The 14,574-nt window shown below is 42.5% G+C and overlaps 1 protein-coding gene across 2 annotated transcripts; it reads right to left on the bottom strand.

Moving 5' to 3' along the window:
- Nucleotides 1-2,178: 2,178 nt before the first annotated feature.
- LOC121606671 (translation initiation factor IF-2-like) lies at nucleotides 2,179-4,906 on the bottom strand. 2 transcript variants are annotated; one of them, XM_041937142.1, is made up of 3 exons: nucleotides 4,810-4,906; nucleotides 3,352-3,972; nucleotides 2,179-3,042 (listed from the first exon to the last, which is right to left on the bottom strand). In XM_041937142.1, exons 1-3 carry the CDS (start codon nucleotides 4,856-4,858, stop codon nucleotides 2,561-2,563), a joined length of 1,152 nt encoding a protein of 383 aa, XP_041793076.1. In that variant the 5' UTR covers nucleotides 4,859-4,906; the 3' UTR covers nucleotides 2,179-2,560. The 2 variants fall into 2 exon arrangements, with proteins under 2 accessions (XP_041793076.1, XP_041793075.1); XM_041937141.1 differs by having other exon boundaries at nucleotides 3,352-4,900.
- Between the last annotated feature and the right edge of the window lie 9,668 nt (nucleotides 4,907-14,574).

Here is a 14,574-nt window from a genome sequence, read left to right as displayed (position 1 = left end):
GGTCAGGTCCGAGCCAGGTTTTCATTTCAAGGGGAAATTTGGGGGAATTCAACTATGTTTCTAATACGCTGCAACAAATGTAATGACAAAAGTTCAACTTTATAATTATAGTTGACCAAGACACAGTACAATTTCATTTGTAAATGGGTCGCAAGGCCTTGAAACAAACATCGTAGTTTTTTCCAATTTGTGTCTTCATCTTCCCGGAGGATGTGGTTGCCCTCACTTTTGGATCAGTTTTCCAAACAATGACCGACACTGAATGTTACAGAGAAGGTTCCAGTTCACAAAGTACTAGCATGAAAGGCAAACACATGAAGAGAAAAAGAGCAAGAAAAGGCCAATAAGGTGTCTTATTGTCAACTAATGACAAGTCCAAAACCAACAATGTGTTAGCCGCTCTCTCAATACTTTGACTTCCTTACCCCCCCTGCATGTGTTCACTCTGAAGGCGAAAACAGCTGACAAATATGTAGTTTCACTTATAGTCAGGGCTCAGCAATTTCATAAGAGCTGGTTACTGTAGTTTTTAGCAAAGCAGGGACATATTACATTCACCGCAGACTATTTTCAGTGGCGGATTAATACACATTTGGTGCTCATTTTGGTGTGCGTTCATTGTAATGAAGGAACATTGCAAAGGTGTGGCTCACTGCTGTGATTTTAATTGTTCTTGGACAACAATGGCACTCTGTGGCGCAGAGGAATAAGATTTATCAGGCTTGGGTTGGACAGATGATACTTGTTCGTGGGATCAATTCAGTGTTGGTTTTGGTCTTTTCGTGGCATTTGTTGATGATTAGAAAAAAATCAGCGTATCACCAGTCGTATCTTTCAAGTATTCCTGTGTCTGGTTTCAAACACGTCTATATGGGAGTACCAGCCTGTCCAGTGTTGATTACAGTCTGGTTTCAGCATTTCTTAAGGTGAAGGAGGTGGGGCTTTTCCAGTTCAGCTCATTCACAACCTGTCCCTTCAGGGCAGCCAGCGTTGAATGGCCGAGTGAAAGATTTGTCTATTCAGGTAACAATCAGCATGGGGCAGCTACAGCCTGGAGGTTTAATAAATAAGATCTGTGTTAGTGTGCAGGAAGAGAAAAAAGAGATATTGTTGTGTAGCTAATTTGATAAAAGGGTTAGAGCTTTAACAGCTAAAATATATGGTAGTGTAAGAAGCTCCACCGTGTCCACGGCTTCATTAACATGCTGTGTGACTGTAGTCATCTGATGTTTACTCTGATGGAGAAAGAGGCTGACTGCATCAGAATTGTGCTAAAGGTCTGTTATGCAAGCAAGACTTGCAGGCAGATGTCCTGGATTTCAAATGTTCCTGCGGGGAAATAAATAAACACTACCTTTATGTTTGTGCTACATTCCCCATATAGCTTCAACACAGTGCAGTGAAGACAGGCGTCAGGAATTTACAGTAAGTTGTTGTGTCCCACTTGTGCAGCCTCTGCAGCAGCCGGGTCACAGCGCCTTGCACATTAACACTTGGACAAACTTCCTGAGCGATGATAAACACCTTTGTTACACTGAGGGAACTAAACTTGTGAGTTTCTGGTTAAAGGGCAGATTACACTTCTAATCACATCTGCACTGACGACAAATCCATAAATACGCCTCACAGTCCAGATATTTACAGCAAATGTGATGCCACAACTGTGACAGATCAACTGTTTGTGCTAAGATCACATTTCATGTGTTAGTATTACTTCTTTATGTAACTGGAACGCATTTGCCTAATATGTGGAGCTAATGGCACAGATGTTTGTTCATGCATTATGTATTACATCACACACATTCAACATATTGTAGAATTACTGCAAAATACATCTGTATGTATCTGTATGAGGTATTTTATATTATTGTAAAAAATGACAATGTATTCAAATAATGCCAAAACATGTTGATTTTGTCCCATTATAAGCTTATTTTTTAAAATGACATTAAAAGTCAAAGTAAGAATCATCAAATCTGTTTCCTCATACGAGCTGTCCCATACAGTTCACCTGCACTACTCCTCAGTTGCAGTGACTTTATAAGCAGCGTCACTTGAATTATTGAGACTTCAGCAATAGTCTCAATAGTCAATACAATTATCAGTGCAGATTAAGACTTTTCTATCAGTGGCACAAGGCCGACAAACAGATTCCAGTGGAAAACAGAAAGTGGGTTGAAAATATCTATTTTTAATATATAGTATAAAAGTGCATGAAACAGTTCTATTACATTTGGTACAGTTACAGGTACTTGACACTTAACAAATCCCCTCACAGACGTACACTTCCACTGTAATTTCCTCCTCAAAGCTGAGCGTGACTGACTGCTGGCTCTCAGTCAACAATCATACAATATTCACAAACTCTTTCATTTTGAGGGTCTTTATCTGCATTTGATTCAATTCAAATTTTACTCCATATCACCGAGGCCTTAACCAAGTCGCCCTGCATGAGACAGTTTGCATTATCAGTGCCCTCATTTGGTTCCACCTGAGCTTGAATATGATTCCACACTTTGGATTAACCACTGGTCAAAAAAAGCCTTGGTGTGAATACATTCTAATCCCTGCCTTTGTTCATGGTATGATTTGTACCACTTGGTGCCTCTGCTACAGTTTGGCTGCCTCTACATTTACACCCGTGTTCTCTGGCTAGACTGGTGAGGAGCTCCAGGACTCTGATCTCGTGCTCCATGCGAGCCTTCTCCCTCCTCTCCTCTCTCTCAGCCATCTCCCTCTGCCGGTGCTCCTCCCTCTGCAGCCACTGGGCCAGGAGCTCCTGATGCCAGCGGGCCTGCTCCTGCCGCTGACTCTCCAGCTGCACCAGCAGGCCCCGGGTCTCCGACACCAGCCGCTGGAAGCAGTCCGACAGGTGCTTCAGGACGGGTTCCAGGCAGGTGGACTCGGGGTGGTGCCGGCTTGGATCTGGGGGTGCAGGGAGTGGAGAGGTAGCGGATTGGGTAAGAGGGGGAGGAGAAGGAGCAGGTGGAGGTGGTACTACATGTGGGGAAGGAGTGCTTGTGCTGTTTTCCACAAGTGTACCTATGACACAGGGTATAAAAAAGCACAGGTAAGAGATTATTACTCACAGAGCAAACTTTGGAGCTGAAACGATTTGTCAGTCAGCTTTGTCATCATTGGCATGTAAAAAAAACAGCTACTTTGTTATCCTATCTGACACCAAATATACAAAAAATTGAGAGACTGCACAAGTGGTTAAAAATGCTTAAAATTATTGATGTGCAAATTTAAAATCCTATGCTGAATGTTTGTGATTCATCAGAAGTGGCAACAAAGCAAAATTATGATACCACAAGAAACTAAAAAAGTGTATATAATCACAGTACATACCACTTTCTTGAGGGGTGCGGTCTCTCAGATGCTGTGGGAATCCTGTATTGCTGAACTCGAACTCATCTGTTGAATCTTCTCCGTCCTCCAACTTGACTTGGGAGTCCAGCTGCCAAGACTGACGGGCTCCTTTCTCCTCTAAAGAGCTCAGACGTTGTCTTCCTGTTGTCCCCGGAGAACCAAAATGGTGTCCACTAATCTCTGAGTTAGAACGTAAATCTGGTGGGACACTTCCTGACCTGTCAGTGGAGTCAAGGTGATGCTCCACCATCCTTTCTGGAGAAACAAAATAGGGCCCTCCCTCCCCTCCTGCTGACCTCCGGCCCAACACAGCATCCATGTCTGCAAAGTACTTAAAAGTGCAAGGCTGCGAGCTGTCGACGCTCCTCTGTAGTTTGGCTCTCACGTAGTTAGCCTTCAGAGTTTTGACCCGAAGACGACACTGGTGTGGACTTCGAGAGAAACCCATTTCGCTCATGCGAGCCGAGAGGTGCTTGAAGACATGGCGGTTGCGAAGGTTTTCTGCAAGACTCTTCTGGACGCGCTCATCACTCCAGGCGCACAGCAGCACCTGAGTCTCCTCCACTGTCCAGTTTACTGAGCGCTCAGCTTCTCGTTTTCCTGCATAGGCATAAACACAGCTAAACACAGCGAGCGACTTCACAGCTGATGCTGGTGGATTAGTGTTATGGTTCATGAACTGACCACTGATTTGATTGCGCAAAGGATCTCTCTTTGTACAAAACTATAGAAGAGGGAACGTAATTAACTGCACATTACACGTAGGTGCAAGGGTCAGAAAACAACAACAATTAAAAAGTAATGCCCACCCACTGATCATAAGGAAGAAAATGAACAAAATGTTTCAAACTACATGGAAATAATCTGCAAAATCTGCACATCTAAAGACTGATATATAAACCTTCCTAAATCCTTAGGAGCTTAATTTTAGAAGTAGCCTCTGAATAACAAGCTGTGCAGGTATTACAGCAGTAAGGATCTAAACTTACTAACCAACTTATCAACAGGCTTCAATAGCATAACTTAGTCCGAGATACTGCTATTTTTGGTTTAGACATGTAATGTCCATCTGGAGCAGAGATGACAACCTCACTTCACTCACGCTTGCTAATCAGACTTAGCTGACACTGGATGTTACCAGTCAGCTAACAGGTGAAAAGTTTAGGGTTAGCCAGCAAGCTAGCCTGATAGCACTGTCCGCCATTCAAAAGAGTCGGGAAGTCATTGCACACGCAGGGCAATTAGCGACGAATGGCTGAACAGTTTAATAACTGAATGAAACCAATCTATTCATCAATTTCTGCTCTGTAACAAATGCAGCTAAGGTTAGCGGCTAACAGTTAGCTGACCTAGCTATATGACTGTTTGTCTCATCCTGAGTCTGTGCTGCTGGTTAAACCACCAACAAAATACGTCGGCTGCTTAAAGGATTCTTACTTTTGGTCGTTGAAACGGAGTTGGTCGAGTTGATCATCGGGGGATTCATTTTGACGGGCTGCAGGAAATGTAAACAATCCTCACACACACCGACACTCCTCTCTTCCGGGTGACGTCGAGTTCAGCGCGTGACGTTGCGCGTCGGGTGTGGCGTTGCGTTACAACATTAGATCATACAGAAAATAAAAACAATGCAGCGTTCCCATTTACCATATATTTGATCTGTACAGATCATTTGTGTCTGTTTCTCCTCTGAGATCATTAAAGTTGTATGTTTTTGTATCTAAGAGGGACACTATGAGTTTATCATCAGATATATATATATTTTTAATATTCAGCATTTTCATATATTATTCATATACAATACTGTGTGTTGTACAGTGTTTAAACAAGAGTACCATGCGCTTTTGTCAATGTTGTGTAACCCTTGAAAGAAATTAAATGGAAATCAGTTTGTTTGGGCAGTTTATGTTCATCTACATATGATGAATTATTAAAAAGCATTAGGAGTCAGAATCCAAATTAGACTTTGCCATTTACAGTGAGTCCACAAGGAACAAGTGTACTGCATTTAAGTTCAAAAACAGGAATGACATACACACAGCAGTGGGGGGGCTGGGCTATGTAAGTGGAGGTTAAGGTATATGTCATATTCTGTATAGTCTACTGCTAAGACTGTGATCAGACAGACATGAATAAATGCAGCCACTTCATTTCAGAGAGACAGCAGTTGGCACAGCGGGGTGTCAACAGAGAGGCCTTAGGCTAAAAAAATAAAAATAAATAATTACTGTCTTGTAAAGCAAAATTTTAACGTTTGCTACCACACTATCTCATGTCATCCTGCAGGCAACATAATGCATAGGGCAATCAAATACATGCGAGTGCAAAGTCTCCACCAACATAGCCACTTGAATTTCTTTACACAGTGCTATTTCAGGTATAAATGCCCACTATAGTCCTGTTTATGTTATTTCTCGTATGAGACTAACGACAAACTGTACTTGGGTCCATCTGAGACAGACTGTAATTCACATATGCATCAAAATGACTTTGAAATGTGGCTTTCTTATAAAAATGCAATTTTCCCTACAACCTGCAACCTTACAAACTTCCCTGCTATTTTCCCTACAAACTGTGGAGAAGATTAGTCCCTGACATCCACAGAATATGCACCACTTAACAGTCACGCCTGTATTTACAGTAGTCCACATGCGATGGCATCACCCAGGATGCATTTTATCTGCTAAGTGTGAACACATCCCCAGAGACCACAAATTCATCCCAACTTTGAATAACAAGAGGGAACCATTCAGAGGAAACAACTCCTAAAGAGGCAGTGAGGTGCTAATAGGTCGTCCTGTGCATTCTCTGGATGTCTGTTGAGAGCATTAAGATCTGTGGTGTCCCTCCTTCTATTTCACTGTTTCACCTCCTCAGCCTTTCATCCACGAACACAGCAATTAGCAGGGGGCTAGGGGGTCCCAAAGTGTTGCTAATGCAGATTCAGTCTGCTCTCCTGCAGTTACATTTGCATTTTGAGCTTCCAGCCATTGTTCTGTTATACAGTGACTTGGAATGAGTTTAATAGTAATCTTAAAAGAGACTGCTGGTGTCATTTACAGTTTGAGCCCATTTTCCTCTGTCTGCATCTCCTTACTGTGTTGCACTGAAGGTTGTATGTAGGCTAATAATTTGTTTTAAAGAGGACTGATTTTTGATAATGCACTTATTTGCTCTCTTACCAAGACTTTCTTTTTGCTGCCTGACCATTTCGTATCTCTGTGTTTAAAACTTGAATATCTATAGCCTAGCTTAGCATTAACTTAGCACAAACCTGGAGGCAAACCTGGTAAACCTGTTTTATCAAAGGTGGTGTCCATCAAATTATGTGTTCCTGCACACTTGGAACTCAAAATCAAGCTGACTGTCAAATGCACTGGTGACTCACTTACCAGCTAACAAGATGGTAACATGTCAATAAGACAGTTTGGGAGTTGGTGCAGGTTTATTTTTTCACTTTTGACAAAGGAAAGCCATTTCCTTTTAAAAAAATATTCTCATTCAAATCACAGTTAGGTTCAGTTCAATGGCAGAAGGGACATTTAATATATATAATATATATATAATATTATACATCTACAGTATTCCTGAAACATTTGAACTTTGCAGGCAGTGTCAAATCCTGCCTAAATGCCGTCCTGAACTACAAAGATGACCTAGATCACAAGATAAAGATGAAACTGCTTTTGACGGTGACATATTTTGAAAGATTATCTCCGAACAGAGACTTTAATTTTGCCCAGGAGTGAGATGACAGATGAACTCACCTCAGCATCAGACAATGAGAACAAAACAGAAACTCTGACCAGTTCAATACTCCTGAATGATCTCAGAGTGAAAAAGTAAGAATTGTGAAGAAAAGGCCATTGGGACTTTTTTAAGAATCCACGAGCTGTGTACAGTATATTTGTGCATGTTGAGGAGGAAGAGTGGAATACAAGAGCACATGAAAAAGTCCTCTTATCATTACAGAAGCTGGGGTCCACTGTAGACTGAAAAGTTCACCAACGGACCATTTCACTTCAGGAACTTTCCGCAGAACTTTGAAGAGGAACTTTCAGCTGCAGGAACCAAGTTTTAGTTTCTTCGTTCAAGGGACACATTTGAGGCTCCCAAAGAGTCCGTGCTGCTGGGGTGGGACTTTCCAATGGCCTGGCACTATCAGGGTGGAGCTAGTAACACTGGATGTTGCACTGTTTGTCGCTGGTATCGGTTGTTAGGACAGGGGAGAGGAATTACTTTCATTGTTATTGACATTTAAATCACCCCCAACTGACCAAGTTCCCATGTATAAACAGCATGTGATGGAAACAGAGGGGGAAGTGAAAAAGTGAGCGACAGAGACAAAGGAAACGTTGCTGAAAAGTTTAACATGGTTATGAACTAAACCACAAAAATAACCAGAATCATTTGGGGACTTTCCTTTCAGCTTCTTTCACTCCGCCTTTGTATCTCTGCATGTATGATTTCCAATAAATCACAGAAAATACATTGACTATGTTGTTGTCATATTGAAACATTGCAGTTCAGACAAAGCTTTGTAATCCATTCTTGGTCTAATTCGCCTCATCTTCACAGCTCTTAAGTTGTAGTGGAAACGGCAATATGAATACACTAATAAGACTTGCAGGTTCTTCATAGGTTCTCGACTACAGTCCCTGGAGCTCCTGAGATCTTGGGACTATTTGTGGTCAGAAAGGCCCAAATAATGGAACAAATGTCAGTCTTGAATATGACTTTTTACCAAGAGTAAGTTATGATTAACTGTTGGGGACATTGTGTACAGCAGGCCTGGAAAAAGTCTAATTTTCTAAGTTTCAGTCTTGGAAATAGCTATAGTCCCTAGAACTGCAGGCTGACATAGAGGTTGTTCTCCACAGCAGAACGTACAGCACTGACTGCTTGGGAGCACACACGCACACACTAACACATACAAATGATGCGGCCGCCACAGCATAGGTAATTACAGAGGAAGAGGGGAGCCGAGACAGTCGACTGGACATCCATCTCATTACTCGTGCATGCCTCCAGGCTTGTTCCCCACTGGCCTGCTGAGGAACATCACACACTCTTCTCTCACACACAAACAAAGGCCGGCAAATCCTTTCCAACACACTCAGGACACACACCTGTACAGCCAGGGTCAAGAGCTTGATGCATCTTTCCTAATAATATCACTACCAACAGTAATTGGCTTATTATAATTATTCATGAAAACTCGTTTAGAGACACTGGCCATGCCGTATGGCTGGGAATTACATCTACGATTTTTGCATATTTTTACAATTTACTGATTAGCTAACCCCTTAGCAACCTACAAAGTGTGAGCCAGAAAAGAATAAAGGGAGGATTCCAGGTGGACACATTAATTTTGTAGTAAGAATTTGGTGCAACAAGGTTCAAACCTCCGAAAGAGCCCACACACCCAAAAGAAAGAGCTCAAAAGGGCTTTTAGTATATGACTGCCATAAATAAATAACTGCAGAGCCTGCACGATCTCCTCTTCTGGATTGTCTTCTTTCGTGTCCTCGAAGGGGAGAGACAGGCTGTAGATTTTCTCCCAGTGTGATTTGTAGCGCAGAAAACCGGGTCAGCGAGCACACAGCAAGGTAAGATGAGGTACAGACGGCTCACACGCCGGAGATGGTTACGTCAGCTAAGGCTGGAGGAGAACTGAGGCATCCCGCTGTGGAAGCTCAGGGTCGCCGCCTGCATGCTGCTCTTTGGCACGGCTCCATTTTCCCTCCTTTCATGTCTCCTGACAACCAGCAGCAGCCGCGTTGTTTAGATCAGTGGTTCGCAAACTTTCACACCAGACACAAACAAAGACTCAACATGGGAGCAGTGCAGCAATTCGTGGAATCCGTGCTTTTTTTCTCTGAGCTCGTGGCCCCCTAAGAATCAGAGTGATGTCAACTGCAGCCCTTGTTGCAAGCACTCCTGCAGACCGACTAACTCTGCAGTAAACAATGAGGATCATTTCACTTTTTTTATCTCAAATATTTATTAGTAATATCCGCATTCCACAAGTCAAATCATCAAGCATCCATTTAGAATAAAAAGACACGCTTGGTGCACAGCGTACCTTGTAAATTCAGCTGCTGCCTGAAAATAGCACCATGTCCTATATTTTTGTGTGTCAGTGCAGTGATGTGACTAGCCAGTCAAGGCGCCTGTTAAAAAAAATGAAAATGAAAATGTTTCTTGTAAAGTTCAAGTGAAATTAAGTATCTGTGGAGATCTTTGAATTTGGAGCTGGTCGTGTCTTTGAGCAACTGACGTCTGTCTACACATAAGATGAGGTGGACAAATATGAAAACATGTCTATGCATGAAATTTGGAGTACAAGTTCCTTTTTCATCTTGCCTTGCCCTTATTTGCAAGCTGTAAATGACTTCGCCCTGCCAGTCTCAACAGATGGAATAGCCCGTGCATGTATATTACTTCCTGAAACATTTTTGTTTTCTTAGCTAGCTGTTAGCTTGTGTGAAACAAATCTGGCGACACACAGTAACTGTCGGCCCTTTGACTTGGTAGCGGAAGTGACGTAGGCAGCAACAAAATCTGTGGTCAGCTGGACACCTTGGAGACGCATGACAGACACAGGTATAAACGGCGATGTATTTCAGTTGTCCACTTGTGACTGGATCACCCAAGACCTGCGTTAATGCCGGGTGTAGGCAGGGTCAAAATGTCTGCTGTGAAAACTGTCCACTAATCCTGTCTCATAGTTTATGCAGAGTTTTACTATCTGACCATCTGTAGCAACAAGACCCACCAATGAGACCCCAGTATTTCTTACATGCAGTGCTATTTTTGGGGCCCACTTTTATTAATCCCACATACATCCCTGATTATCTTGGCCCTTCTGGTGACCAATTAAAAGGTTAATTTCCAACCCTGCAGGGACAAAAGTTCAGTCCACGTTGATGGCTAAATGCTGTGTGCTCTCATTTGCAGATATTTCCTACACAAGAGCAGGAATCTCATGTCTTTGGGGGGTAATCATAAGCTCATCATCGCGCGTTGATATTACAGCAACCCATGCAGAAAATGTTCCGCCTATAGCTGTGATTTGCAGCTGCAAGGCATATGCCTGTGCACCGGGGTGGGATGCTGAACCACAGAATTTCAAAACACACATGGAAGAACCACGGCAGGTCATTTATCAGTCATAAAAGTGGGCTTCAGAGCTGTTGTGATGTGGAGTTGCGAGGCCCTCTGTTTTCAAAGCTTCGCTCCAGTCTCTCAAATGAATTACAGAACTTTTGGTCTCTTGCCCGGATGCCCTCTAATTTGCTTGCATTTTTATAGTAGCCACCAATTTGCAGAGGCCACTTTGACCAACAGTGAACTTATGGCAGAGCATTTGTGCTTCAAAACACTTCATACGAGCACCAGATGCCTGTATGAGAAACGCATCACGTCCACTGTAATATATTCAACAACACAGATCAATTCGAGATGAAGCGCAAGAGACCATCTGGGGAGGTGTGTGGCAAAGGTTCAGAAACTCAATGAGCTCAATTTCCCCAGAACTGCAGTGTGAAGATCCAGTTAAACCACATACAGGACACAGGCATCAGTTTACCTTTCTGTTTATTGCTTCCCACCTCCTGTACGTCTTATTTGAGTCACACTCATCTGCAAATCTGTGTAACTCTTTGGGCATTTCCACCTTGAATTCCTTCTCCCTTTGTTTGCATCGGCAGCAGCTTCGAACAGGAACTGAGGAGCTAAAAGTGGAACAAAGACTTAAGCGACTCCAAAAATACCCCACGTTGTTGCGCATATTTGCCTCTGTCACATTCCACAAAGTTTTTTCTTACCAAAGAAGGTAGGAAACTCTAACGGGAAGGGAACACTACGATCGTTGATATAAATGGTAAACGTCGGGCAGTGCTCTGAGAAACTGCCCACTGTCTGTCCACAAGCCTGAGAGTGAGAGCTGCTGGTTACATCACAGGGTCAGTCAGCGTGACACAGTGTCGTGTAGACGAGGCAGACCAAAGGACTGAACATATAAACAGCTGAATGAATGATTCCCTTGTCGTGCATCCATGCTATTGACTTGCCATGGTGGTCCGCAGCGGGGATAGAACATCCACTGTGGTTAATAATATTTGGAGCATCCTGAATCAAGAACACTGTGACCTGCATTTCACAATGTACCCTCGGCCACTGACCGTAAGACTGAGTTCAGATGAGTAGGCTGTCTTAGATAGCTTTATCAATGTCTGATGAAATTACTGGCAGATAGAACGAAGCAGTGGCAGATAATGCTGTGACTAAGTACATTTTCTCAAGTTCTTTCCTTAATTTTCCATTTAAAGCCACTTTATGCCCGTAGTCCACAGCTATAACATTAAAATGCTTACATATTAATGCATTGGTGAAATTATAGCCACAAAGTAAAACACTATAACACACCATACTACATACATACTGCAATTTCCCAGCTTGGGATAAATAAAGTATATCTATCTATCATACATACATTTTGCATACAGTAGATATATAGATAGATTTATTGTGGTTGGCCTATTGCTGCTTAAACACAACATCTGAATGCTCACACCACTGGAAAAGGTTTGTAGACTTCTACATGAAGGTAGGAACGGCTTCACATCAAGTGGGGTTATCTGTCGGACATAGGGTTGGTGGTTCAATCCCCAACTCCTTCTGTCCACATGCTTAAGTGTTTTTGAGCAAGACAATGAACTCCAACGTGGTTGTGTTTATACTGCTGTTGTGTCGGACCCTTGTGGCCAAGCAGATGTGGAATGTATGATTAGGGTGCTTTGGACAAAGGCTAAATGAACCTTATGACCTGTGGATCACCAAATGAGTGCTTTGGAGGAATCATTCCAGATTTTCTATTGTGTGAACCTCAAACTCCTTGGATTCAGTGCTTTAGATTCCCATATCAGACCCCACCACCTTCTACCTCCCCCTGCCCCCGCTTTTGGATCCCTGGGACTGCGAGGAATGTGTCCCTCCTAAGTCACCAAGGCGACCCCCTTTTGGTGGCCGAGGAATGCCTGGCGTTTCACTGCTCAGACTGTTTTCACAGTGCAAACAAGCGTCCACATTTCTTCTGGTAAACTGATCCCGACCACACAGGAGGCAGCCACCTCTCCCACATCCAAGCCCCCACTACTGTCAATCAACGCTTAATACTCCAAGCACAGCTGATCGAAACCACGTGGAGGAACTGCTGCTTTCAATTGAACCAAGAATGTGCTTATATAAGAGTAAAAACTGGGCCATTTCCATAGCTGTGGGAGTGGTACCCCTATGACTTTGAATGTTGAAGAAGCAGACAGTTGTGCAGATCAAAGATCCAGAAACGAGGGCAAAAGTTAACTGAAAGCATGAAGTAACATGAGGCATTAAACAACACCAGAGCACAATTCTTAACTTTTGCAATGTGCAATCCCTTGAAAACTCTGCCAATATCAACTGAATGATAAACAGTACTAAGAATGATGTCTGTCTTCCTCTCTGAGCCAGTTTTAAATGCATTTCAGTTACTACAAGTTAAAGCATCTATCCACAGAATAAAAATGAGATAGCACATTGACATAGTTAAATTCAAATGTTAAATCATCTTAAAACACCATCTGAATACTCTTGTGGCCTCCTGGGAGGTCTGAACCCATGGAATAAGAACCACTGACCTTTCTTTGACCCAACTTCAGTGCTGAATATGAGAAATGAACAAAAATGGGCTCTCTTTGGATATGTCACCTAACACTGCAGTTGAGCTGAAAGCTATGAGGAGGAGGGAATGATAGTAATATTCTGAAGGAAGAAATATATTTCTGGCTGAGATAAGATGAGATGTGGGTTTGAGTCATCCGTGTGTACAGAGTGGTTGTTGGGATTGAGTCCATGATGCCAAAAGTGACCCTCGAACCTTCTGGAGGTGTTATAAGAACAGCAGAATGCTGTTTTTGTTGCATGTCTGATTGGTAATGGGGCTCAAAAGCTCATGTTCTAAGCATACAGTTGCATCAGACTGTATCTCTAAAATAAAATGACAAAGCTTTGTTTGTTCACTGTTAAGTTACCTTTAAATATCTGTTTCCAGCCTCTTCAAACACAGCATACTGTGAAAATTTCACCAAAGCCACAGGATGTTGGTGGTTTGGTGGTAATCAGCCAAACCTGGTGTTCAAACGAGGCTTTATCTCTCTGGATCACTGGCTTATAACTGATTAGTCTCCCCATGCTCCTCCATTTTCCTAACAGTGCTGTCTTAGATCAGATCACAAAAGACCTGGGGAAGTCAGATCTATCTGTAGCTGTCAGGGTGTTTTAGTAAATTACGCTCACAACAAACATGACTTGTACTTGCTCTCAATTACGTCCCTCTGCCTGCCAGTTTCCTTCTCTGCTGCTCCCTCTGTGATCACTGTAACATGCTAACATCAGCATGTGTCTGAATGCTAATTTAACATGCTAAAATTAGCATATACAGAATGCAAATGTAATTTGCCAATTTTAGCACATGTAGAATGCTAATGTGACATGCTAACGCTAGCATGTGTGGATGCTAACGCAACATGCTAAAATTAGCATGTGTCAGAATGCTAATTTAACATGCTAACATTAGCATATGCAGATGTAAATGGCATATGCTAACTTTAGCATATGCAGATGTAAATGGAATATGCTAACTTTAGCATATGCAGAAAGCAAATGTAACATGCTAACTTTAGCATATGCAGAAAGCAAATGTAATATGCTAACTTTAGGATGTGTACAATGCTAATGTAACATGCTGACAGTGGCATATGCAGAATGTAAATGTAACATGCTAACTGACTATTGTTGAAGCAAATCAAACTACAAGGCTTACTGAGAGAAAGCTGATACTTCACTACTTTGACTGCAAAGTGTCTTCATCCGCTGAAACGCTGTTCTCTGCAGCGTTAACTGGAGCAGGATGCAAAGGATAGCTGCTTCAGAATGTCTACCAGACCCACTCCCCTATGTCAAGATTGAAATCCTCCAAATATGCATGCAACAGTTTTGTGTTTTCATGGGTAATGAGACCTATGGGAGCTAACTATTTTCACTCTAGTAGTCTGCAGAAAGACGTAGAAACTGAGTGATTTAAAAATGAGGGCAAGAGGGACAGTCTGTGAACCAAATCTGTTTCCAAGCTCGGCTGTCTGCGTTTCTCCAGCTGTCCTA

Source organism: Chelmon rostratus, chromosome 5 (genome assembly GCF_017976325.1).
Source record: "Chelmon rostratus isolate fCheRos1 chromosome 5, fCheRos1.pri, whole genome shotgun sequence".
Lineage (NCBI taxonomy): Eukaryota > Metazoa > Chordata > Actinopteri > Chaetodontiformes > Chaetodontidae > Chelmon > Chelmon rostratus.
The sequence above is the reverse complement of the archived record's forward strand: the minus strand, read 5'-3'. Positions and strand labels throughout refer to the sequence as shown.

Excerpts from the sequence above, each read along its gene's own strand:
- LOC121606671 (XM_041937141.1), bottom strand. The coding sequence starts at position 4,048 with ATGAACCATAACACTAATCCACCAGCATCAGCTGTGAAGTCGCTCGCT. Across the intron at positions 3,043-3,351 it reads CCGCACCCCTCAAGAAAGTG|GTACACTTGTGGAAAACAGC; the intron begins GTATGTACTGTG and ends CCTGTGTCATAG.